Source organism: Lepeophtheirus salmonis, chromosome 14 (genome assembly GCF_016086655.4).
Source record: "Lepeophtheirus salmonis chromosome 14, UVic_Lsal_1.4, whole genome shotgun sequence".
Classification (NCBI taxonomy): Eukaryota; Metazoa; Arthropoda; class Copepoda; order Siphonostomatoida; family Caligidae; genus Lepeophtheirus; species Lepeophtheirus salmonis.
In genome coordinates, this window is record NC_052144.2 from 19,520,001 (window position 1) to 19,547,028 (window position 27,028).

A 27,028-nucleotide genomic window follows, 5' to 3' on the forward strand; every position below is an offset into this window, starting at 1 on the left:
ATTTTAAGAATATAATTAAATGTGTGAGCCTTAAATGTTTTATGATAAATTTGATGCCAATACTAATGTCTTTTTATATTTAGAAGATGCCTTTTTTATCAATAAATAAATCATTCATTCTATAATTGGAATACAAGTTACATCTAAGTTCATTTATTTACCTTAAGATCTACAGATTTAAACTTAGTCTCAAGAGTAGAACAATATCTTTTATAACTATGAAGATTAATCAAATTCACTAAACTAAAATAAAAACTCTAAAATTAAAAAAATCCCAAAATGTGAAGTGATTTAAAAAATAAAAGATTTTATGTGAAGCTTTATATAATTTTTTTTATAATTCTGTTAACAATTCCTCCCTTTTTGGAAGCTTTGGGCCAAAGATACTTTATTCATTCAACTACAGTAGACCGAGTAATAAGGACATATGCGTTCAACATAGCAAAGTCCATTGCTTTGATTTCTTAGGTAGCTATTTTGTTTCTTCCTGAAAGTCCAAAAAGCATAATCACTTTTAATCCCTAACTTTCCTGTTGAATTATACAAATTACTATATAATTGTTAGAGATAGACAATCTACAAAGATGTGGATTGTGAACTTGAATATCTTCTCACAGACCTAAAGGAATGTTGATATATATTCTTGAAGAGACCAAATATGATCATTTTGGACAGAGAGTACTCTAATTGTAGAATCAATAAATCAGAACATGAACGTTACACAAAAGTACTTCCTGATAGAATGACAAAGAAATGGATAGGCATTCTTTTAGAGCTACATAATTACAAAAATTATGAACAAAGAAATATCATTGCCCATTTGAAAGACATATTTCCAACATTTTCCCTATTCATCACTCCAAATATTGAGCAAATTATATTGAAAACTACAAATTTGAAAGGTTTTAAAAAATTTGGCGAGAATTGGACGACCCTTCATAAGCCCAACCTTCAAGCATACAATGGGTTATTGATATTGTAAGGTGTCTATCGATATTGTGGCGAGGCATCTCCTAGTCTTTGGAATACAGACAGTAGTAGGGAAATTTTGATGGCTAAAACAACGTTGAAATACTTCTAGACGTACACAATTATATCAATTTTGCACCTTTAAAAAATACTCTAAAACAAGTTCTTCATGTATGAAAATGTAAAAAAATAAATATGTTGTACCAAAACTAAGATCTTTATATATTTTTCAATATGTTTAAGCTCTTTATAGTTTTGTTGAATGCAGTGCCATGCCCCTATCTTCTTTGAGCAAACGGAGAGGGTGGGTGCCCACAGTTACTGTGAACACCTGTCTGACCAAGTGGTACCTTGGATGAAAGCTGATGCCAATGGTGTCAAGTTCCTGTTTCAACAAGAGTCGCCCCCATCTCACAACACCAAAAACTTGTTTAAAGAAGAGAAGGTGTCATTTTGACACCCCCATACCATACTATTTAACTGTCCATATAAGAATCACATGGGTTACTACTTTTAGGGGAAAGACTGGAATGTCTATACCAATTCACAGAACCGCATCGACTCCTTGAAGGCCTCTATCATCAACTAATGGAACAAAGTCTTCCCGTGGACGTATTCAGGGCCTACAAATCCTTTAGGCCTCATATTGAGCGAAAGACTGGTAAAAATGGCAAACACATTAAATGATTTTTTTTTCTTTTGTATTATTATAACTGGCAAATAAAATTTCAAACCTCTACCTGCTAAACCCTTATTGATGAGGAGGCAGTTAAAAGTTGTCTGGATTTACATGAACTACCCATTACATAGATCTTCTTGTTGAAAATAGTTAATTATTATTAATATTTTTGAAATTATATCGAACAATATAAAAAATGTAAAAAACAAAAAGATTTTGTGATTTTATTAATTTTTATTTTACCTTTATTTAAACAGCAAATAATTTATGAAAATTAAAATTATGTAACATTTTCTGGTCAAGTTGCATTTACATAAATATAACTAAACATTATATTTTAAAATTTCTTCACCAGATTAAGGCTAACAAACATAAAATATTCATATAACTAATTTAAAAACATTAGTATCATACAATACAAATATATAACATTCAGATCAAATTTACTTTTAAACTAACAACTAGCTCATTGGTGTTTGCTTTTCTAAAAAGTTTGAGTATTTTCTGCAAAGTCCAAAAATGTATTGATGGATGATATCTAATAATATCAGAGGCCCAGACCCAGGCACCTCGATCTTCTTAGGTATCTTACAACTGTTGAAACTAAAATAGCACGAATATCCTCTTTACAACTCTTAACATTTAATTAAACATTTATTATCGACCTAGCTTTAGGACTACTTTCTTTATTTTTTGATGACACGCTGAAAAAAATTATAGCCGTGATTATATTAACGTTATTATGCGGAAGACCCCTTAGGTTTAACTAATAAATGATCTCAGAATATGTAACTGAGGAAATTCCACTAGGCGTGTCTAATCGTTTTGAATAATTTACCACTATCTTTGAAAAACAAAATTATTGTTCTTACTTGAAATTGAGCTGCGAATTTTCTTCTATCAGCCATTTGGGAAGTCGATGACATAATCCTGAGCACCCAATTACTAGATAAATTTAATTCTTTAATCCAACCATCACACCTTGACAACGCAGAGTCCTCTATTGATTTTGAAACATTCATTTTCAAATGCCAAGGAACGTGCACTTTTTGTATCTGGCCATGCCTAATGAGAGAAAAAGTAAACCAATATCGTATACTGTTAGCTGATTTTTTGTAAGTGCCCCCCATTAAAAAAACACAGTATCACGTCAATTTTTTTAAACAGGTTGTTATCCAAGATTCTTATGATTAATATCCATGGTCGTTCTATAATCGTAAGTTGTTTTCCAAAGAACCCTTTGTGTTGCAGCAAGCGAAGTGGAAAATTCATCGATAAATTCATTTATAAGATCAGTTCAAAGTATAATATATTCATAGTATGCGACTTGACGATTATCAGATATCTCCACTCCATGTTGGGATTCTTAGTGTCATTCAACAGAAGATGGCTCTTCTTTGGGGTACAGAAAACTCCATGTTAGTCCTTTTCATGCTTCTAGAATTTCATTTATCATGGCATCTTTTAAATCAGCAAACCTCTTCATTTTCATTACATTAAAGAGTTCTTTATGTTTGAAGATTATAATATAGAATGTTTTAAAAGCGGGTTACCCCATCTATCATGTGTGTACATGTCTAAGCGTATATAAATATGATTCAACGAAGTTATGTGAGAGAGAAACTCTTCTCCTGATATCATTGATATATATCTATATATAAACTTAGACGTGTACACGTACGGTAGAATTGGTAACCCGCATAAATAAATAAATTGTCTATACACGTTGATAGTGTAAACGCATGGAAGAAGTAGCAACCCTCCTTAAACATTTTTTTATCTTCATGTAACACATGTTAATAAGTTTGAACCTTAAGGAATATGTATGTACTTGTAAGTATTAAATATAATATATCATCCTACGTCACTTCTCACCCAATTTCTTAAAGAATATTTATTAGGAAAGAAAACTTAGCAAGAGGGGAAATTCACTTGAGAGTTGAGAATCCACATGAAAATGTTCCTACTTTTTTTTTTTGAAATCATACATACATAATTGAACATATGTACATGATATTCTACACTACGTGCGTAGATATATTTCTTAGGTATGAAAGAAACAAAAATAAATATAGATCCGTCCCCTTCCGGGATAGGATAGAGGAACCAACGCCCTTCTTTTAACCTTTTAGGAATTAAAACTATGTACTTTAGTAAGTGGCTTTGAATAAAAGGTCACCCAATGAGAAGAGGAAGAAGGAATACGTTGGAGGAAAGAGCAAGTTAAATAGATGATGAATATCATAAATATTTTTGTTGATTGCTATAAAAGTGCATTATGTATATTAATTTTATTTTCATGAAGCACTGAAAATATATGCTTAACGGCTTAATTCATGACTTAAGTAGGTGAAGTCTTGGAGTGTGTAATTGAGTATAATAGTTAAAGATCATGATGGTTTGAAAAAAATCAGAGACACTACTTATTGTGTTGTGAGTGGACATTCGCGTCATTTGGCCAAAAAACAATATAGATAAAGATATTTGTACATGACCAATATTTTCAGTATGTTTGAATCATTCATAATAAAATTCTAACAATATAATAAATTCAAGAAAGCTATTATATTCATTGAGACATTGCATTTTTTAATATAATTGTTGGTAATAATATGCAACCTAGTCCAATACATATCTTACCCATGATTCTATACTTAAACAAATCAAACATTGTATTTTAAGTTAAAATATCACGCTTCCAACTTAATTCTATGTTCAACAAGAGCTTGCTTATTATTAGATGTTAAGATATTATTGATAGATATATACGATTGTATATTCTATTTCATTCTAAAATGATAGTATTATAAATAGGTATTGTTTATGTATGTTCAATTTATTTCATATAGGTAAATTAGTTAGTGTTCTTTTGCAGGAAAATATTTATTATTAATTCATAAAGGATTATTATATAAATACATCACATTAGTATGTGGTTTGAATTTAGTTCAATAGTTACCGTTATTGTACTTTAAATAAATTAAAATTTAAAAATTACGACATAAATTCGAATAGAAGAAGTTCTAATAACTTTTCCGTTATCCATTAATTATCATTCGAGATGATGGATTATTCCTATTGATGAAAAAACATAATATCCGACAAGAGCACTGATTTACAATTCGTTGTGATCCTTAATGTGTCAGAAGAAGAGGTTGTTGGCTGTAGTGAGGCAAACCCCAGAGAAAATTGGGGGAGGCACTCAAAGGTCAGGTCATTAGAGAGCACGAGAAAATGAGGGACGTGAACGAGAAAAACTGAAAAGTTCATTACAGTTTGAGCAATCTCGAATCGGAAAAGAAAAATGAGAACAAACTTTATTATTTATCCAAAGAATACGAAACAGTCTCCATGAGGTAGCCACTTAACGGACTCGAATCTTCTGAGTAGTATATCTAGGACTGTGAATTCAATTGTCCAATGGATATCAAACCAAGTTATGAGAATCATAAAAAGTGACTTATAGGCTCCTTTGACAAAATTTTAAGTATATTCTTCTAAAATGAAATACTGACATTTAATTATGTAAGTTCGTTTGTAATAATTTTCTTAAGTTGTATTTATCAAAAAATATAAATGTTACAATTCTACGAGTATTTATTCATGTAATCCAATTTGCTAAATAGAAAGAGAATTCATTAATTTATAAATGTAATATTAATGTAAACTCTTTTGTCGGTGTTTCTTTCCATCAATTAATTTATGAATTGAATAAATGTATATACATATTTAATGACTAAAGAAACAGCTCAAAAAAATATTCGACAGTTCATGTAAACATCTAATTTTGTTAATTGCGGTACGTACGGTTATATGGAAGGTTTGCTTTACTACAGTCAACAGCCTCTTCTTCTGACACATTAAGGATCATCACAAAGTGGAAATTACTGCTGTTGCCTGATATTATGGTAGTTCATCATTCCATGAGAATTTTCCAATTACAATAATCATCATGTCGATTGATAATTAATTAATAACGGAAAGTTCTCTATTCGAGTTGCTGTAGTATTTGTTTATTATTTCATTTTTATAAAGCACTAGAACATTAAAGATTAAAGATTAGTGTTTATATAATGATCGTCAAATAATTAAAAAATTATATGAAAAATAAAACTCATTAATTGACCTTATATGACATACATAATATATTAACAATACCTATTTATGATACCGTCATTTTAAATTGAATTAAAATATACAATCGTATTAATTAAGTAATATTTTCAGTGAAATTGTCTTTCGGCCAATAGTCCTTTGTCAAAATGTCCGTTCGGCAAATTGTCCTAGACCCCTTATTATGTATAATACTTTATATACATCCTGCCTCCTAATACATTAAATACTTTTTAGAACAATAATAAATAACGCAATATTACTACCCGATATCTGTACAAAGTATATAGAAATGATTAACATTAAATTTGATGTTATGTAATTCGTTATTTATCTCGATAATGCCTCTTTCAATATTTATTCGTATATTTACTCATTTTTAAAAGAGGTTTTGTGAATTTAATTAACTGTTAATGAGTCTTTCTTTTATTTTTCCTTTTGATTTCAGGGATTCTTCTTCTCTTTTTTTTTAATGCAAAAACTGAGGCTTACAAGCAATTAATATATATAACAAACGTAATTTCATCAAAAATTATGGGTACTAATTGGATTCCCAAAATTTGGATAAAGTAATGAATATTTTATAGAATCTAACATTTTTACTATACAACTAACTTATGGTTGAAACCTTTTGTTAAGATTATTTTCTTAATAAATATATATATATATTTTTAGGGTTATATTCATACAAGTATTTTTATAGTATTATAATACAAAATTATAAAAGACCTAATGTCAACTATTTGTCAAGTAATTAAATACGGTTTATTTTTTTGACATTATTCACATCCGTGTTAGACAACTGATGTTATCAACTATTTTTAAAAAAAAATCTACCCTATTCTATAAAGCACTTCTCCAGACAAGACCCAATCCTAAAGAACACCAACTGTCATTCTACTTCCCCTCAAATGTTGTATTGAATTACTCACGCCTGAGGGAAAAGTACCACAAGGCTAACTCTCAATGGACGTCCACACATAGTAATCTTTGAAAATAATTATGGTTGGGCAATTTGGGGTCACAACTCTTTTGACTATACATAAATGTAGCTTTCAACCATATTGGAATTGTGTACGGTTGTTGCAGCATCTGGGGTCACCACCCATTTACAGATAATTTGTCCATATTAAGGTTTCAAGCAATCTGTTGCACATTGGGAAGGGGATTTTGCTATATTTTGTCCTCAACTGCCTCTATGTTAGCCTCAGTACTCGCTGTTTTATGTCTACTAAAATGATGAGGATGAGAAACCCTGTTTAACGTTGTAAACAGTCTGGCATGACTCCTTAAATCGTTTAAAAATCTCCAATTAAGACTCCAAATAATTTATTTGCGGGTCAATGAATTTACGTAGTTCTATCATTTTGCTCTTCTAGTTACTTAGTCTTCATGTTGATTAATTATTTTGGTCACATAATTAATTTTTTCTAATCTAACAATATATTTCTACTAAAAAAGAAATATGAAATTATTTTTTTTTTCTCTTGGCCTTTATTCGGCATTCATAATTTATTTGATATATTCATGACGTGATCCAAAACATGAAATGATCAAAATATGACTATCTAAAAAAAAAAAAAGTATTTTTTTATATAATTATTGACTTAAAATACATAATTATTCCATTAACGTAAAAATGAAATAACATGATTTTTAAGATGAAAAACAAAGTTCATTATAATTCATTGAGTCAAAAATAACAAGGAACTTAGAAGAATATCAAGTATATATAGAGTCCATATTACGGAAATAAGTTCAATGACTTTTTTTTCTCATTAAGTCATTTTTCTAAACTTATGAAATCATTTTTTAACAAAAGGCCACTAGTCACAACACTGTTGTTATGAAGGACCATATAATCTTATATTTCATATTATTTATTACGACCGAAAACACTATAGTTATCTTTTTTAGGAGGTCGTATATTGCACACACCTATTCTTGAAAAAATAAAACAACACAGTTTAAAACAACCAAAAATATAAAAAGTTTGTAAATTGGATAAAGAATAATAGTCAAAGCCATAGGAAGAAACTGCAACACCGACAGGCATGCCATATCTAAACAAATAAGTGAGAGAGAACATCCTCATATCCATAACGGGATATGAACTTTCCCAGTTGCTTTCAAAGTAATATGGGATACTCCATATTCTTAGAGAGTGCATTTAATTATTAAAACCATTTTGCGTACAATCAGTGCCGTAACCAGATTAATTGATCCGTGTGGTACTTATATATTCTCTCCGGTCTGGATTAATGTGCTTTACAATTCACATTTTTCTCAAGACGTCAAATGTTTACGGTAGTTTTCATTGGGGTGGTATCAGTCATTATTTATTAGAGCAAGTTCTATCAGTCCTTAGGGTTAGTTTGTAAGACCGTTATTCCTTAAGGTTGTCAGTTCTAAAATCGATTTTTTTTAAATTAGAGAAACGCCATCAAGGACCCAAACTTTATCCTTTTAAGGGTTAATATGCAGGACTGAACTGGATTCCAGTCTAAAATAACACCTCAACACTAGATGTCATACTTTGGTCTCAGAAAACATATTAATAAATTAAATTTTTGGAAAACTACTTCATATACTTTAGCTACGTCCTCGAAATTTGAGACATCTTAGCTTAGATTTAATTGAAAAAACTGGAGGGCACCCATAATAACATTAGAAAAAAGTACAAGGGCCTGAAAAAGTAAAAAATTATGTATGTATATTTGATCACTCATAATCTGCATGTTCTGATACTATGGTTCATATTTATTCCTTGAACGCTGAGTGTTAAATATTACTCTTTTGATTATATTTAACAATAACATTTGTAAATTACAATTTTTGGTACAATTAAGATAAATCATGTTCTCATGTATAATGATTTTAAAGGTTGAGCAAATGGACCTATAACACTTATAGCTAAATACTTACATGAATAATACTAATCTGGAATAATTCATTTGTATACATATTATTAATATCAATCCATCATTTGAGATTTTAAAATATGTATATATATTTCCTTGGTATCCTTTTGAAGATTATACTTTAATTTTTTTTTGTCTTCATGTATTTAATTCCTTTATTGAACATCCTGTTTTTATGGAAATTTGTGAACTGGGTTAAAAAGAAACCCCCACAAAAAAACGCATTTAATTACATAATAAACTGTTGAACGATTAGAATAATTAGTCAATTCAATTTATATTCTTTTTTTAACAATTTTATCCCTTTTCAAAAAATAAAATCATCAATAAAAATTCTAAAAATACTAATATGAATATCAGACATCGAAAAAAAACTTTTACTAATTTTGAAATAATCTTAACAAAATATGTTTGGACCTTTAAGAATAGATAATTTTTTATTGTTATAATTTACACAATAAATCTTTGTTTTTATTCAATTATCATTTCTTGTTGCGAATTTCGGGGATAAAATTAGAACGAATCAGTTGTTATGAGGTTGCGTGTATATTTTAAAATTATATTTACAATTTTACATTTTTGCTGTTAGTGAGCCTTATTTTTTTCATTTAATAATCTTAGAAATCCAAAGGTAATAACATATTAGTAAAACAGGTAATTAATTAAACTAAACCTTGACTAAAAATGGCTAATTATATGAATAAATCCTATGTAAGGCCTTGCCAAGATAAATAAATAATTCCATATAGTATGATTTAATTGGGCGATAAAATGTAAATTTTAACAAAAAAAAATGAAGGATTTTATATATATATATACGACATATATATCGTATATTATCCTAGTTCACTAACTAAGGGCTAATAGTTGAATCAGTATAAAAGTGTTTTAAGATATTTTTGACATTTCTCTGTTTTTCTAGAAAGAGAAATTGTATTTCTTATCTGGAGGTTGTGCTTGATTTTTTGATTTTTTTTTTTTGCTAATAAGTAGTAAACATAATGTATAACCATTTTCTGTCTTGAGAAAATTGTATAGTTTGTATAAATTAAGATTAGCAGGACTTGGGTTACTCCGGTAATTGCTAAATATTACTTAGAGTAAATATAATTAAGTTAAACTTTTACAATAGCTAATAACTGTTTCAGATACCTACGTATATATATTGATAAAGAAAGACCTGTTTATTTAAACAGCCCTTTTTAATATAATATCAATTTAAATGGAGTATTTAAATTTACAATGCGTTATTAATTTATAAGTTCAAAGTTATTTTGATTATTTTCCATTCCTCATGTGATAATGTGATATAAAAGAGAATTTAAATCAATATGTCAATTTACTAAACATAAATATTATTTAACATTTTACTTTACTATCTGTATGTGAGTAACATTTATATAAAGCGGTTAGTCAACTAGCTAAAAAATTAAACGTATATATTTACATGATAAATAGTTGAACGATTATAATAATTATGTCATATGAATTTATATCATTTTTTTTAACTAGTACATCTATTTTACATCTCAAAATCATCAATGAAAATGGTAAAGAATACTTGTATGAATATAAGTCATCAACAAAAAATACATATTTTTTGAAAATAATCTTAACATAATGAGTTTGGGGTTTTAAAAAATTATAATTTTTAATCCTTATAGTAAAAAGATTCTATATTTTTTTATTTTTGATAAAAATTTAATTGAAATATTCATTTCTTGAGCAAATTTTGGAAGTCAAATTAGTACAAATAAAATAAAGTAACTTCGAGTCTGAATTTGCAAATTTTGAGTCCAACTTAAGGCCTAGTCTACCTTGCTCCTAGTCAACATATTTTGAGTCCAAGTTTAAAGGTCAGAAGCTGCTGCTTAATACTGAGTCCAGACTCGAGTAGATAAAATATTAAGAACAAATACTACATTTAGTATAGATGATATTTAATGTTGATAGCAACCGTGTTAACAGACTAATTTATTTTCCCACTTTGTTTTAAAGCTTTAAACTGATGTACCTATGTAGTAGACATACCTATAAATCCAAGCATGTGTTAAATCCATGTTTTTACAGTATGTTACAAGTAGCGCAAGGGTTAAGCAATTTTAATTTATTTATAAAATCAAATTACAAATATACTTGTATTTTTTTATCATTCTTGCTGTTGTTCATCTTTTTTGATTGTTCATTCTTTTTAATTCGTTTATTTCATTAAATCATTCATTTTGAATTAGTTGAATCGTTCATCATTCACTTTATAAACCACGTTTCGTTTTATTTTATATATTTTAATATAAAGGTTGTTAGACTACGGGTCACGGGACACATCCAGCTCGACATACCCTTTTTGATGGGTCCTAGATCATCTGCCCTCTTACGTCATAAACTGTTCCTTTGGACATTATGAATTGTTGAAATTATTTTATGTTGAACGCATGAGTGTAAGTGATTTATTCCATTTCATAAAATATACATATATTTTTGCAACATAACTAAGATATAACTGAAATATTCCCTGTAATTTCAAATTAATTTATTCTCGTCGTCTTCTGTTTTTGTTATTTAATCGCTTACTTTATGTACAGAATCCCATGTTCCCTACAATATAAAAATTCTTAAAATATTGAAACGTGTTAATTACTCTTCAACATTTCATATATATCTGTGAGAAAATATTTATGTCGCTAGAAATTAAAGTACTTTATGAAAAAATTAATAAACCTTAGGATTGTTAAAGATTTTTTAAGAAATAGGGATCTGAGATGTTTTGTAACTCCAAAAAGGAATTTTATTGCTGTCAAGAAGATCCTGTGTCTTCTTGGCCTTCTTGTGCAGGAGCAGATTCTTGTTGAAGCACGAACTGGGTGGTTCCATTGGCCTCCTTGATCAGCAAGAGAATGACAATAGTCTTCAAGACCTCACAGTATCTATCTGACCCCACCTGTTCCTTCATGTTAAAGAAGATCTGGAGCATCACTGCCCTCATGTTGCTCCCCAGGACGCCAAAGGTCATATTGTAAGTCAGAAACTTTGTCTTGAAGACGTGAGGAACGGCAGACTTCTCACGGGATATCCATCTATCCTTTTATCTGTTGTACGTATGGTCCACGGTCCAGTTTTTCCTTCATTATAACAAGAGGGTCGTTCCCCGCTTCAGCGAGTTCAATAATTGTTGACCTTTTTCGCTCCTCCATCGTTACTTATTATCTGATCATATTCAAAACAGACTAAATCAAAAGATAATGACATAATCTCTCAAATGGTACATTCGAATGATAAACTTTTATCGGTGTGGATGCAGTCACTCTTTCTTGAATCAATTAGTTACGTACACTTAAAGACGTGAATATTTTTTTTAAAAATGTCATGACAAATTAGCACGTTTTAGTATAATCTTTTTATTTTATAAAGTATAACCGACTTACACAGACATTTTTCAATTTCCTGATGGATCAACTTATAGCAACTAACATGAACATACACGCATAAAAAGGTGTGTCATGTGGATGGTAGGGTAATAATGCAAAATGAATTGTCATTTGATGTTATACATATCCAACATATACATCTATGAATGTAGAATTGTACCTCATTATCCGACATCATATCATGATGTTATTCAAATGAACGTATCCCAATGGGTGTTATAACGTTTCACCCTTGAATTCAACTAACTATACATCCATAAGATGTATAATGTACATAATTCATTTTGACTATAATAAAGAGAGTTATATCAAAATTTAATGAAACTTCATACTATCGAACCTAAATAACTATAGTATCTCACTATCCAATGAATGAACATTTCAAAATATATACATATACAGTAAGGTTAGAATCATAACTTTTAAAAAAGAAATCGAACGAATTCAAACAATTTCTTTTTATTTACATATACATGATATAGTCAAATCTGGATAATGCAAACTGGTATTTTTCAGATGAAAAATTGGCTCTATCCCGATATTTTTTTTATATTCAAAGTATAAGAGATAATAGCAAATAAGTAGATTAAAACCCATCCACCCCCTTTTTTTGAGGCAATCAGTTTTGATTATATCATATTATTGAGAGATCATCATGTATTTTTAGCTTATTTTTCAGCAAAGTGGTATTGGGGGGGGGGGCACTCAGGATATGTATTGTTTATTAATTACGATTTTTACTTATAAAACAAGAAACCCCTTTTAGCAAAGTCTTTATCCTCATGAATACTCAAGAGAGTATTATAGAGATATGATATGATATGAGAGGATTATAATTATAAATATTAATTGACTCACAATTTAATGGAAAAAACTTAATCGCATATGTTGTTAGAATGTTTTCAAAAATGATAACCTAATCAAGTATTATTTCCTCATTAAAGGGGTTGAGTGTCAAAAATCAATAAATAGTTCACACAGGTCAAAGGTAGCTTACAAATAGTTTTAAGACCATATCATAAGCCCCTTCAGACACTGGTTCTTTTTTCAAATCTTTGAAGACGTATTTCAATATGATTCAAATCTGAAATAAAGTAAAAAAAAAAAATATAGTTGAGGGGCTAAAAAATTGTAGGCTTACATAGTAAAACGAATTTATTTGTCAAAATTCAATTTAGTTACTTTCGAAAACTATTGTAGCAATCATAAATAATTTTAAAGTACGATTTCTCTTTCATCGCCTCAGTTTGGGTGATAAGTTCTTCATTACCTCTAATTTTCCCAGTGAGCATTTTTCTGATGTCTGCAAACAGGAAAAAGTCAACAGGGGCCATATTTATAGAATACAATAGAGTCGAAGCAATTCGTACCTTAATATACGCAGTTTTGTCATCGTTTTCAAATTTTATGTGACAAAGTCTTTATAAAGCATCACTTTTTTTTTTCAAGGGGGATGGTGTTTTTCATGATTTCATCCTTCATGCACTTCAACAACGCTATGTAATAATCACTGTTGAAGGTTTGACCCTTTTTTACGTTATCAGTGAGTATTATTATATCATACATATCTCAGAATACTGATGACATAACCATGCCAGACAATTGTTGAGTATTTCCATGCTTTGGATTCGGTTTATCCTTTAGAGTCCACTCAACAGACTTACTGTTAGACTCTGAAATGTAATGATGGAGCCGTGTTTCATCAAAAGTAACAAATATTCTAGAAAATTCGTATTTACTAATGTAGGATTTCACTCAAAATTGATCCAAATCGTAGTTGCATCTGATCGATTCTTGCATAGTCCGAGTAATGTTTTTAATCCAAGCCCTGGCTTCAACTGTATTTTTTACACCAAATATGAATGGTTCATTAACAAACGAAATTATTTTCATCCTTTTTGTTAACAATAGCTAACGTTGCTTAAATCACAACACTATATCTCACAAACCAATATTGTGGAGCTGCAAACTTGTACACGTATCGTTTAAAATCATATTATTTAATTCTATTGGCGCCATCTATGTATCAGCTTACAAAATCTTCAGGCAATCTAATACCCACAAGTTTGAGACTCAATTCAAGACCTAATTTTAAATGATACCGATCTGGGCCTACTTTTTCATTTAGACATGTCCAGACTTTATTCTTTATTGAGATCAATTCTCAAAACAAAAAGTACAAACAAAAACTATTTGCAGAATTGTTATTAGCGCTTCAAGTATTGTTATAATTAAATATCTGGAATAGAACAGATTTTTTTAATAATGATTTATTATCTTAAGCACAAGAGATATATACTTCGTTACAATATATATCAAAGTGCTTGAGATAAAAGTAATTTTGAACCATTTTTGTTGTAAATTATATCAATTTTACAGACTAAATTAATTAAAAGTACAACCATTATTAATTTTCATTTTTTCAGTTTAATATCCATATATTTCGAATTTATATCTCAAGCAAAAAAACAAGCATATTAATACAAGTTGAACAAAGTTTATATAAAGAATTACTCAGAAATGTTTTGAAAAAAGGAACAAAATTTCCAGAGTATATATTGTAAAACAAACAAATATGGCTAATGGACTGTCCTTTGAATAAGACTCAATATTAAATCATGCTATTTTATTTTTGTAAATAATTTATTTAATGCTATCTATCCTCTGAAAAAAAATCAAATGCTTTTAAAAATTTGGAAATTGGTATTTAAACTTGTGAGGTTCAAGATTTGGTTTCTTAATATATTTTACAGTCATATAAAAATATATATTTCCACCAAAATGAAATTTCCTTATTGTATTTAATCTACTGAAAGGTGCTTTCAGCAGGATTGAAATTTATTTTATTAATGTTATTATTGTTTCTTGTAAATAACCAACTATATGTATGTTTTTGATGGATAGTACGAATAGTATTATTATTATTTTTTTAAAGCTATGTGATCCAGATAATTAAAAATTCTAGTATTATGAAAGATATAGTCTATAATTTGAAACTATTTTATCCTATTGGATGATCCTTAGCAACTACAATGTTAATGGCTAAAAATATAAACTTTATGTATATATCTTTTGGATTTTTTTTTCATAATTACAACTACAAACGAGTTTTATATTGAAAGAGTGAGATTTTTAATGCGTTTTGTAGATATAAAAAAATTAGTCCAATACATTTGTTGTAAAAAACAGCAACAAAGAAAATAAGACGATCGTATTAAAAAGTTTAAAAAAATAAAGATTTTGCCCTTCATAGTAAGGAAAAAGTTTTCAATCCGTTATTTTTTCATAAATGCAATAATGACAACAAGGGTACGAAACCGCAAAAGATCTCAGAATTCCTTGGCCCTTGGTCTTAGGGAAGACCTCTACCAAAATGGTATAACCCCCCCCCCATACCCCACAAAGAGCCGAACATCGATAACTTATGGTAGAACCCGCCTATTTCAATCTGGACATACACAACAAGGTTCTTTCTTGAGGTCGGAGGAGTCAGTTTGGAGTCCAGAAATTTAAGATTCCCTTCTCAACCGTTCCAAAGAATAATAAGTAAAGAACTAATAGGTACTTGACCATGGGTTGGGATGTAGATGACCCTCAAAACACTCATGCCTTACCTATAATCTGGTTTCTCTCATACATTCTACAACAAAAAAAGTCATCTTCCTACACGTCTAAATCCGTCCAAAACAATGTGATTTCCTTACTGTTCCTACCAGAAACCAATGGATTATGCTTTTTGACCGCAGATCCAGTCTAAAGCCCGTTGACAATGTCACAAAAATATCATTACCATAAATCATAATATTATTCAGTGGTCAATCATGAACTGCAATTAAACTTTTAGTAGTGCCTTCCGACTGCAATTAGAGATCGTTTTTCAGACCAAAGGAGGATACGGTGAAAAAAAAAAATATTTCACCATGTCTAAGCTTTCATTTAGAAAAATTTATTCAATATCTTTCGATAAATTGAAAAGTTGAAAGTAGTTAAAAAATTAATTGGTGTATTGTTCTTCATTAGGAAGGAATTGGAATGTTTAAAAAACATAACTTAAAATAATTGCGGCTAAAAAATAATTATCTAGATAAAAGAGATAGTTATAATACTTTTGCTTCTATAAGCATTTGTCAAGACTGAGTGACAATAAGAAGAGAAATTATATTTCATAGGACAATGCAGTAGGGATTTTTTTTTTTCACTCACTATCCTTAGATCGCGTCTCTGTTGTTCCTAAAGAAAGATATTTACTTCATGCCTATGGACTTATAGATAAAGTAATTGTAATGCTTAATCATTGCAACTCTATCTGACCAATAAAATGAACAAAAAAACTATTTTATGATTTGTAATTTATGCCCCAAGTAATTTTACAATTTAATAAAAGATCAAGTCGATTTTTTTTTACTTTACTAATTTTTCAAGACAATTCAATAGTTCGTATTCAAAAAATATCAACTAAATAATACTTTTTGAATTGATATGACATTTCCTTAATAATTTATGCATTAACACATTAGTCAATTGATATACATGAAAACCATTTTTAAAGCTTATTTTGTTGTAGAAATTTTTTTCTTCATCTATTATTATACATATTTGCATTAAAATTTGTAATATGATTTTGGTTCTAACTATCCTGAAATTTGTATTGAAAATAATAACAATGAGATAATAAACCTTTATGGTTTATTGGTTAGTACACACAAATAAATTACTCTCCACAATTACTTTTAGAATTAAAAGGGACCAAGGCTGTGAACAGCATGTCCATTGGATACAGAGTGCTGTCCGTGTTCATGCACAGCATGCCCGTTGGAAACAATAACTAAACTTCCGCTTTCATGAGTTACGACATGATTGGCAACTCCATGGGAACCATGCTCAAGAGCACGAGTAGCAACACTTAATTTTCAATTCCCTTGTTCTTCTTAAATTACACTATTAAATAATCCTGTGATAGTTTTTATGTGAAATAAAAATTTAATATATGTTCAATTTAAAAGTGAGCAAGACCGTGAATAGCAGGTCCATGGGATGCAGAGTGGTGTCCATTTCCATGAAGAGCATGACCTACGATACCATGGGTTACGGCATGATGGGCAACTCCATGAACACGATTCCCAACAGCATGAGTAGCAACACCATGGGCATGAGCTGCAATGCCCAATTCCATGATGTCCAACACCGTGAGCAACAGCGTGTCCTGCAGCTCCATAGTGAGGTGTTCCACTGTAGGTTACATCAGCGACATAGCCGAAGTAGGTATCTCCTACGTCATAGTTGACGGTTTGAAGACGACCATTGGGTAATTGAACCTGGTATTCACCAATGGTGGCATAACCATCACGTCACTCGGATTGTCCAAAGTTCTTTCCAGAGTAGTCATCCACTACACCATAGTTGTAGGCATAGTAAGCAGGTTGTTCATATCAGGAGGTTCCATGGTGAGGAGCAGCAGGATGTACGGCGTGAGGGACGCCATATCCTTCAGGAGCAGACAAGGCAGCAGAGAGTAAAGCTGTGAGAACGACGAAGACCTGATAAAAAATATAATGTATCAAATACTCTGTTAACAGATACTATCTATTCACTTTGGAGCCTTAATATTTGTGTATATATTGATTGGTTAAATTCTAAAACAGAATTGGTTGATGTTGTGTGGTCATTCGATTATTTTTATACTAATTTTTTTTACTCTCTCTACACGTTAATTGACATTTCTAATGACACATTACTCAATAATGATTAAATTCTGGACCCTCTTTTTTCTTTTGGAATATAATTATTATGTATCATATACAGACAATATTTTTTGTTATGTAATTGAAGCACAATGAGGAAAGAGTTACATTTCACTTAATTTAAATTTGTAACTGAATTTATGTTGCTAAAAAGAAAATAATATGTAGTAAAGTTATAAAAATGATAGTCGTTTTGCTTTTTTTCTTTTTTAACATTTACAAAATCATAGAAAAATATTTTTGAAGATAAAATTACAATAATTGATGATTATTTTTTGATTAATGTTATTCAAAAAAATAAATGAAGTAAATTATACAGTTCCGTATTTTTTTAAGTTATTATGGGTAATATTATCGGAAAATTTGTGCAAAATATGCATGTTAAAATACGACATCAAAAAAAATAAAAGTTTATTTACATTTGATCAAGATTTAAATCAAATTGAAATGAATTATTTGCTTTTTTTTATCATTGATTTAATTCATCTTTATGTATATTTTTACATGAATGCAAATTTATCATGAATTACATAAAATATACATTTTGTTATTTTATTAATTTTGACCATAACATGGTTTTTCAAAGGTATTTTTCAATAATACAACTGTATATAACAAAATTTTATTGAACCAAAAAATTGTAGAAAATATATATGGTATTTTTAATACATTAAATAAAATGTTATATCAAAAAAGTTTTTATTTCCTATAAATATTATTTTTACATGTACAAATTTTGTTGTACAAACAATACTTCCTATTAACATTAAGCTCAATAAATTTATTTATATAAAATTAGACACTTCCAATTCTACTCCATATTACTAATCAATGTTTTAAATTTCGTTCATAATTTTAAACAGTAAAACAAGTGCTGGTGCTTTCTTAATAGCGCAACAGCTCCATAATTTTGAGTGGACAAGTCCATAGGAGGGAAGGAGGGAAAAAGTTTTTCAAAATGCGATAAGGATAAAGTAGCTTTTAGAATTTGACACACTATGAATGTAGCATCACTATCAAATAGGCCTGCATGAGAATCCCACCACTCTATGCCAATCAGGTTATTAGTTACAGATTCAGAAAATTTGAACTCTCGAAAGGCGGTAATCCTGCTTGAAACTTCATTATTATGGGAACAAGTTTGTTTTGTTATTATTCCGTGGCATTATTCACTTCATTTCATAGGGCATTTTCCCTTGGAGTTTTGAAGGGATCAGTTAGCCAGCATTGAGGTCTTGTAATGAAATATTCATACCTTTTTTAAAACAACTTTTCATATTTCTAAAAAATAAGTCATCAATTTATTGTACAAGTCTTACTCATGAGCAATAGTGCACTTGTCGCTCTAAACCTCCTCCAGGCAACTTAAATTAATAAAAAATCAAAAAAATCATCACGCCATTAAGAGATATAATTTATACGTAAATATATTAAAATTGAGTTGTTAATTTGGGAATATGTACATATATAAATTGAAGTCTAAATCCGACTGTTTTAATAATGTGACTCAAGCTAAATAGGACTTTGTAACTCTACAGCCCTACGATATTATGTTATTAATTTATTCAAAACAAATCTTCTCACAATTATATTTGATTTCATTTAACCGTTATTTTGTTATAAACTCAATTATTTAAAGCAACTATTTGAATATGAAAATACATGTATCAACTACAAAACAACTTTAAAATTACTTGACCTCCAAATAAATTAGTATCCTGCTTAACATCCAATGCTTGCTTCAATAATAATGCTCATAAGTGTTCATTTGAATTGCAGCAATCCAAGACGAATTAACTGGTTAATGTAATCTACCCTGAAAAATTATTGAACAGATTGAATTTTCATAAGTGTTCATCCAAGACAAATAACTGGCTAATGTAATCTTCCCTTCCATTCTAATTTTTAATAGTAGACTGAAGAACAAAAACTGTTGCTAGGCAGAAAAAACAGAGGAGGAGGTAGAAAATAGAAAAGTTTATTTTGCTGAGACTATCTATCATGCTAGATCTAAGACGAATTAAATTTTTATATCAAGGTATTATGTCATATTATTTTATATGTTAGTATTGAGGTGAGTTATAATTTTAACGTCCGAAAAATGAAATAAATTGATTAATTTATTCATTTATTGTATCAATAGAGTCAATCATAGTTGAATATCAAAAAAATTACCCTGGTTAGAACTGCCAATTTTTATATCAGTCCTGATCTCAACCTATTATTGTAAGTTAATACAGTACAAGAACGTCATATTACATCCTGAGTGTCAGCTGATGTATTTCCTGAATCATTCGCACATCTTGTTGCAACTATATATTTTTTTTTCTATGGTTAAATGTGTTTGTTTACAAAACAATTAATATGTCTCAGATTGTTTGTTTTTTTACAAACGACGTCAAATGTGAAGAGTGCTATGAATTTCTATTTAAAAAACATAAATTAAGGAGGAAAGGATTTGTTGTCCAATTTTAAAAAGTGCATTAATTTTATAAATGAAAAAAAAAAAATCCCATTGTTAGTAAGAAAAAAAGTTTTAAATCTGGTATTATTTCATAATTTAAATAATAACAAAAGGGAGACGAAACGGGAGAAGATATCAGTATTGTTTGACGTGAACCTTGGAGCTTCTAATATTCTTTAAGTAGTGAAATATGACCTATTCAGAGAGATTATTAAACAAGCAAAGACCTCCAGCAGGAACCTCTATCCAGCAAAAATCTGAACATCGATAATTGAAGGACGAAATGGGGAGCAACGACAAACATGACTATTCCAATCCCCATATATACACAACTAGGTTCTTATTCAGGCTGAAATGGTCACTTTTGAATCCAAAAATCAGAGAAACCCATCTATGACATTCCCAGATATCATCTAGACAAATAGTTATCTTCTCTAATTAAAATATCTGGGCAGTCGACCGAATGTAAAAGGGAAGCAATTAGAAGTACTTAACTTTGGCTGGGAATATAGATAAGTCAGTCTAAAACCCTCAAAACCAACAAAGCTAAGCCTTTGATTTGGTTCATCTTACCAGGTCAAAAAACAAGGTCAAAATTCATACCTTCGTTTAAGCAGATTTTATTGTACATCCTACAATAGGACATGGCTACATATCCTAATTGTTAATATCCCAAAATACATCCTTGCTCTCAGGTTGTACACTTGAACAACTAGGCCAAAATACAGTTTAACCTCTACTACTGCTGCGTTTCTAGGGACCAAGGAACCCTTCTAATATGCTGAATTATACTTAGTTTCATATTGTTTATTTATTTAATTCATAATTTATTAACTTCGAGATGAAAGGGTGAAAAAAAATATTTCTTTTGAGGGAGTAAGCTCATAATTACTGACCCAATGTTGAAATAAGAAGATATATTTGAATAATTCAAGATTAAAAATATGTATAATTGAAAAATGGAGACAAGTACATTTATCGAGACATTTAAAAATAAGAATGGAAAATAATCTATCTCAATTACCGTTTGGTGTGGTTGAGTAGAGCGTTTTCTGTAAGTATGTAAATAGACTATAAATATCATTGAAGGAGAAGAGTAAAGCATTCAATCCACAGTCAACCATTCAAGGATTAACACAACAACTCAAACAATCACCAACATGAAGGTAAAATAACAAATGCAGTTTGGGTTTTAACATTGATAACAAATTATATATTCCTCGACGTCTTGATCCATATCAGGTCCTCATTGCTCTCTCAGCCCTTTTATCTGCTGCTTTGTCTGCTCCTCAAGGATATGGCGCCCCTCATGCCGTACATGCTGCTACTCCTCATCATGGAGCCTCCTCATATGAGCAACCTGCTCACTATGCCTACAACTATGGTGTTGTGGATGACTACTCTGGAAACAACTTTGGACAATCTGAGTCCCGTGATGGTTATGCCACCACTGGTGAATACCATGTTCAATTACCCGATGGTCGTCTTCAAACCGTCAACTATCACGTAGGAGATGCCTACTCCGGTTATGTCGCTGATGTAACTTATAGTGGAACACCTCACTATGGAGCTGCAGGACACGCTGTTGCTCACGGTGTTGGACATCATGGAATTGGTCATGCAGTTGCAGGCCATGGTCCTCATGGACACGGTGTTGCTGCACATGCTGTTGGTTATGGTACTCACGGAGTAACCCATGGAATCGGAGGGCATGCTGTTCATGGAAGCGGACACCACTCTGCATCTCATGGACACGCTCTTCACGGTCTTGGTCACTTTTAGATTGAATATTTATTGATATATATTTATTACGCTATATTATTAATAAAAAGACAACTAACGAGTATTGAGTATAACACTTTAAAACTAACAAGGGAATTTAAAATTACATTATACCATCATATTCTATTACGAATACTGACTCCAAAAACGGAAGGAATGAAAGGGTTAAATTAGTTGTATCAAAGAAAATGTGCTGAATGTACAAAGGAGTTGATTAATAGTTAATAGTTGATTAATCATTAATTTTGCTTTAGAAAATCTAATGGCATGTATCTTGGTCACTTTTAAGATGAATATTTATTAAGTTGTATTTCTAATAAAAAGCCAACACACAATTATTTAGTTGTATAACTTAACAAGAACAAGGAAATTTAAAATGATTTTTTTGCATCATATGCTATAACTAATACCAACTCCAAAAGAAAAAGGAATGAAGGGCTAAATTAATTGTATATAGGAAAGTGTGCTCATTATTTTAAATATGTGAAGGATTTGACAAATACAAGAACACGTAATAATTATAAATGGGATGTTTATGTAGTATTCCATTCAATATTAATTTCAGTTTCACTCTTGTACATTTTGCTGTATTTTTTATTCATCAAACTACACGTTCCCAACTAATTACAAAAGATACTTATTTAAAAGGAATACAATAAACAAAAAGAGAACAATAATAAAACGGGTTAATCTACAAATAGAAGTCATCCTCTCTATACTGCACTACATATGTATATCAATTACAAAAATACATGATTCATCATTTATAATTTTGTTTTTTGCAATACATTAAGCTCTCGAGCATTTAAAACATATATATTTAAAAGTATATGAGTATGTACTCTATTGAAAATAGAAAAAAAATACTTATAGTTTTAAGGAATAAATTTTGCTCATAAATATGTTAAAATCTTAGGTTTTATTTATAAATATCGAACAAAAATGTCAAAAAAATATATATCTTTTATTATTACACTGTTTTTTCAAACTGTATTTACTTCTCATTCTTACAAGAAAAACATTATTGAAATGTGGATAAAATTAATAAAAATATGTCAACTTGCAAATGGATTTTTGAGAAATTATCTTTAACTTTTTGAAAGGGAAAAGACCGAAGCGAGCCTCATAGTATTACTAAAGTTGATAATTTTGTAATAATTTTTGAGGGTATAACGAAAGTATTTATTAGTGAAATGTTTAATGAAGATATACTAGGTATAATTGACTTAGACGTTTTTTATCTGTTACAATAGATTTGAAAACGTCACACTCCACGAAATTGTAATTCAGTATGAACTTTATTCTCAGAATAATAGCTAATGAAATGACAAAATATAATCTACATACTAAAAAATATACCATCATACATTAATGTTAAATATACTAAATTAAACAATTGAAATCATATAACTAATAACAATGAATTATATACACAGAATATTGAAATCATAGAGTGATCCAAATAATATTTTCTTGTTCTGACATCGGAATCCAGTTAAATATGTCATAACTTTAGGTTGCAAAACACAAGCGAGACGTGGAGTTTAATCAAAAAAGATAATCACCCCCTTCTTCATGTGTAAGTTGCTATATATGTACAATTGTGCACAGGATAGATTTATCTCTACCGATGAGATCTAACTAATTATTAAAAATAAAGTAAATGTCAAAATCTTAAAATTAGACAATAAGTATACTAATAGAAAAAAATGTTAGAAATAAATCCAACTTAAAGATTTAGAGCAAAAGATAATTATGTAGTAACGTCCGGCGATATTACTCCTTATTAAGAGCATCAAAAAAAGATTTTTCCCCCGTTATTTATGCTTATATAACAACATACTATTATCATGAAGGATATACACAAATGCTAATTATAATGCTACACCCAATGCAACTACCCCCGTTTTTGTGACCATTTAAGCAGTTGTTTTTGCCTTTTATGAGTTTTTTGAACACCATTTCTTGGAGCATATCAACCATAAGTAAGCCTTAAGTGATGAAAAAGTAATATTTATTGACTATGTAATATTGGAAAACATAATGATCCTACCCCAGTCTTTAAGTGAAGAAAATAGTCTCAGACAAACTAGTTGCGAAACATCCAGAGCTACAACCCCCGTTATTGTGACCATTTAAACAGTTGTTTTTGTCATTTAATGAGTTGTGTATCATAATTCTTGATATGTTTATCATATTTTATGGTTAGATTTAAAAAAAATTGAATACCTACTGTTAGATAATACAAAATTCAGAGTTCAATTTCGAAATTAGTAAATATTTTATACTTTTTACTGATTACTAGATTGTCATTTGGTGTGGATGACTCAAAACATTTTTATATGTATTTCTATAAATGACACCAGTACCAACATCCTCCATTAATTTAATGATGGCTCCTCGGGAAGGGATAGATTTACCTGTGTATTTCTCTATAAATTTTTTTAACGTAGATAATTAGCAATAGATAAGGGTATATTACATGCAATAAGCATCTTTGTGAGATCAAAGTTAAAGTCCGACTTGATGTATTCATCATTAACTTGATTTTTTAGATGAATATCCATGCTCTTCATTTGAGATGAGGATAATGAGTGGCGTGTAATTCTAGGCAGGGGACTTATGGCACAAATTTTATCGACAAATCCGACAAGCCATCTGTTTTTCATCCGGTACGTATTTCCAAATTCCTGGGCGCCCATTTTCATAAATCCAGACAGAAGGCAACGTTATTTTAGTCATTTTATTCAGTTCTCTATAAACTATCAGCATCTAATATTATATTAATTTTGAATAATAAAGGCGGGAATGATAACGTTCTTGATTAATAGAAGGAGATGTATATTATTGAATGAATGATGCCATGCGTATTTATTTATTTCTCCTCGTACGCTTTTCTATTCTTACCAAAATTATCCCCCTTAAGTATTCCTGAATTAAAACCCTGTCTATAATAGTATTATTATTGAATATGCATTTTTAAAATAATTTACACCAAAGATGGACGATAATTTTTCTGTCAGACGGAGATATTGAAACCACGATGACCTGCTAAATAATTAAGAAAAAAGACCGTAAAAACACCCGTTTTTCCTTTCTTATCGCTACACTGTTTTTTCTCTTTAAAAATACCATCCAATGCTATAACCAACTGTAATTACAAATTAACTTACTTTTTTTTTAAATTAACACTTCGACAGTGTAATTTGTTGATTGTTATATACATTAATGAATTTATTATATTTTGCATCTTCATACCAATATTTTGTAAGCTTATTGTTCTAAATTATAATTTAATTATAAATTTTATGTTTGTCTTTTATTTTATTAGTTACTTTATTTCTCTAATTATTAGTAACACAATCTCTAACGACACTTAATTAAATAAGTTTGTTTGGCAGTTTGGGGTAGTAAGGCTATAGTAGATTAAAATATTCCGTCTGCTGCAATGAAACTCAGCTAGGGTAAAGTGTGGAAACAATTAAACAGTAATAGTTTGAGATACGAGTGCCAAAAAACTAATTTGTATTAAGACTAGTATGAGCCTCTCCGTTCCACGGGTGCACAGGGGATGAAAATCAAAAGTGTGATGTGATGTCAATAAACTAACCTACTCCTAAATTGCCTAAAGTTAAGATCCCTTAATACATGTATCAACTACAAAACAACTTTAAAATTACTTGACCTCCAAATAAATTAGTATCCTGCTTAACATCCAATGCTTGCTTCAATAATAATGCTCATAAGTGTTCATTTGAATTGCAGCAATCCAAGACGAATTAACTGGTTAATGTAATCTACCCTGAAAAATTATTGAACAGATTGAATTTTCATAAGTGTTCATCCAAGACAAATAACTGGCTAATGTAATCTTCCCTTCCATTCTAATTTTTAATAGTAGACTGAAGAACAAAAACTGTTGCTAGGCAGAAAAAACGGAGGAGGAGGTAGAAAATAGAAAAGTTTATTTTGCTGAGACTATCTATCATGCTAGATCTAAGACGAATTAAATTTTTATATCAAGGTATTATGTCATATTATTTTATATGTTAGTATTGAGGTGAGTTATAATTTTAACGTCCGAAAAATGAAATAAATTGATTAATTTATTCATTTATTGTATCAATAGAGTCAATCATAGTTGAATATCAAAAAAATTACCCTGGTTAGAACTGCCAATTTTTATATCAGTCCTGATCTCAACCTATTATTGTAAGTTAATACAGTACAAGAACGTCATATTACATCCTGAGTGTCAGCTGATGTATTTCCTGAATCATTCGCACATCTTGTTGCAACTATATATTTTTTTTCTATGGTTAAATGTGTTTGTTTACAAAACAATTAATATGTCTCAGATTGTTTGTTTTTTTACAAACGACGTCAAATGTGAAGAGGGCTATGAATTTCTATTTAAAAAACATAAATTAAGGAGGTAAGGATTTGTTGTCCAATTTTAAAAAGTGCATTAATTTTATAAATGAAAAAAAAAAATCCCATTGTTAGTAAGAAAAAAAGTTTTAAATCTGGTATTATTTCATAATTTAAATAATAACAAAAGGGAGACGAAACGGGAGAAGATATCAGTATTGTTTGACGTGAACCTTGGAGCTTCTAATATTCTTTAAGTAGTGAAATATGACCTATTCAGAGAGATTATTAAACAAGCAAAGACCTCCAGCAGGAACCTCTATCCAGCAAAAATCTGAACATCGATAATTGAAGGACGAAATGGGGAGCAACGACAAACATGACTATTCCAATCCCCATATATACACAACTAGGTTCTTATTCAGGCTGAAATGGTCACTTTTGAATCCAAAAATCAGAGAAACCCATCTATGACATTCCCAGATATCATCTAGACAAATAGTTATCTTCTCTAATTAAAATATCTGGGCAGTCGACCGAATGTAAAAGGAAGCAATTAGAAG

At 29.6% G+C, this 27,028-nt stretch overlaps 2 protein-coding genes across 3 annotated transcripts in view; both read left to right on the forward strand.

Annotated features, from left to right (window-relative positions):
* LOC121129797 (neural cell adhesion molecule L1.1) overlaps positions 1–27,028 on the forward strand; it is a 297,246-nt gene that overhangs the window by 92,536 nt on the left and 177,682 nt on the right. The window lies entirely within an intron of this gene.
* Positions 21,348–22,156, forward strand: LOC121129711 (uncharacterized). Its single transcript, XM_040725430.2, has 2 exons — positions 21,348–21,478; positions 21,555–22,156. The coding sequence occupies exons 1-2, from the start codon at positions 21,473–21,475 to the stop codon at positions 22,092–22,094; spliced, it is 546 nt and encodes a 181-aa protein (XP_040581364.1). The 5' UTR covers positions 21,348–21,472; the 3' UTR covers positions 22,095–22,156.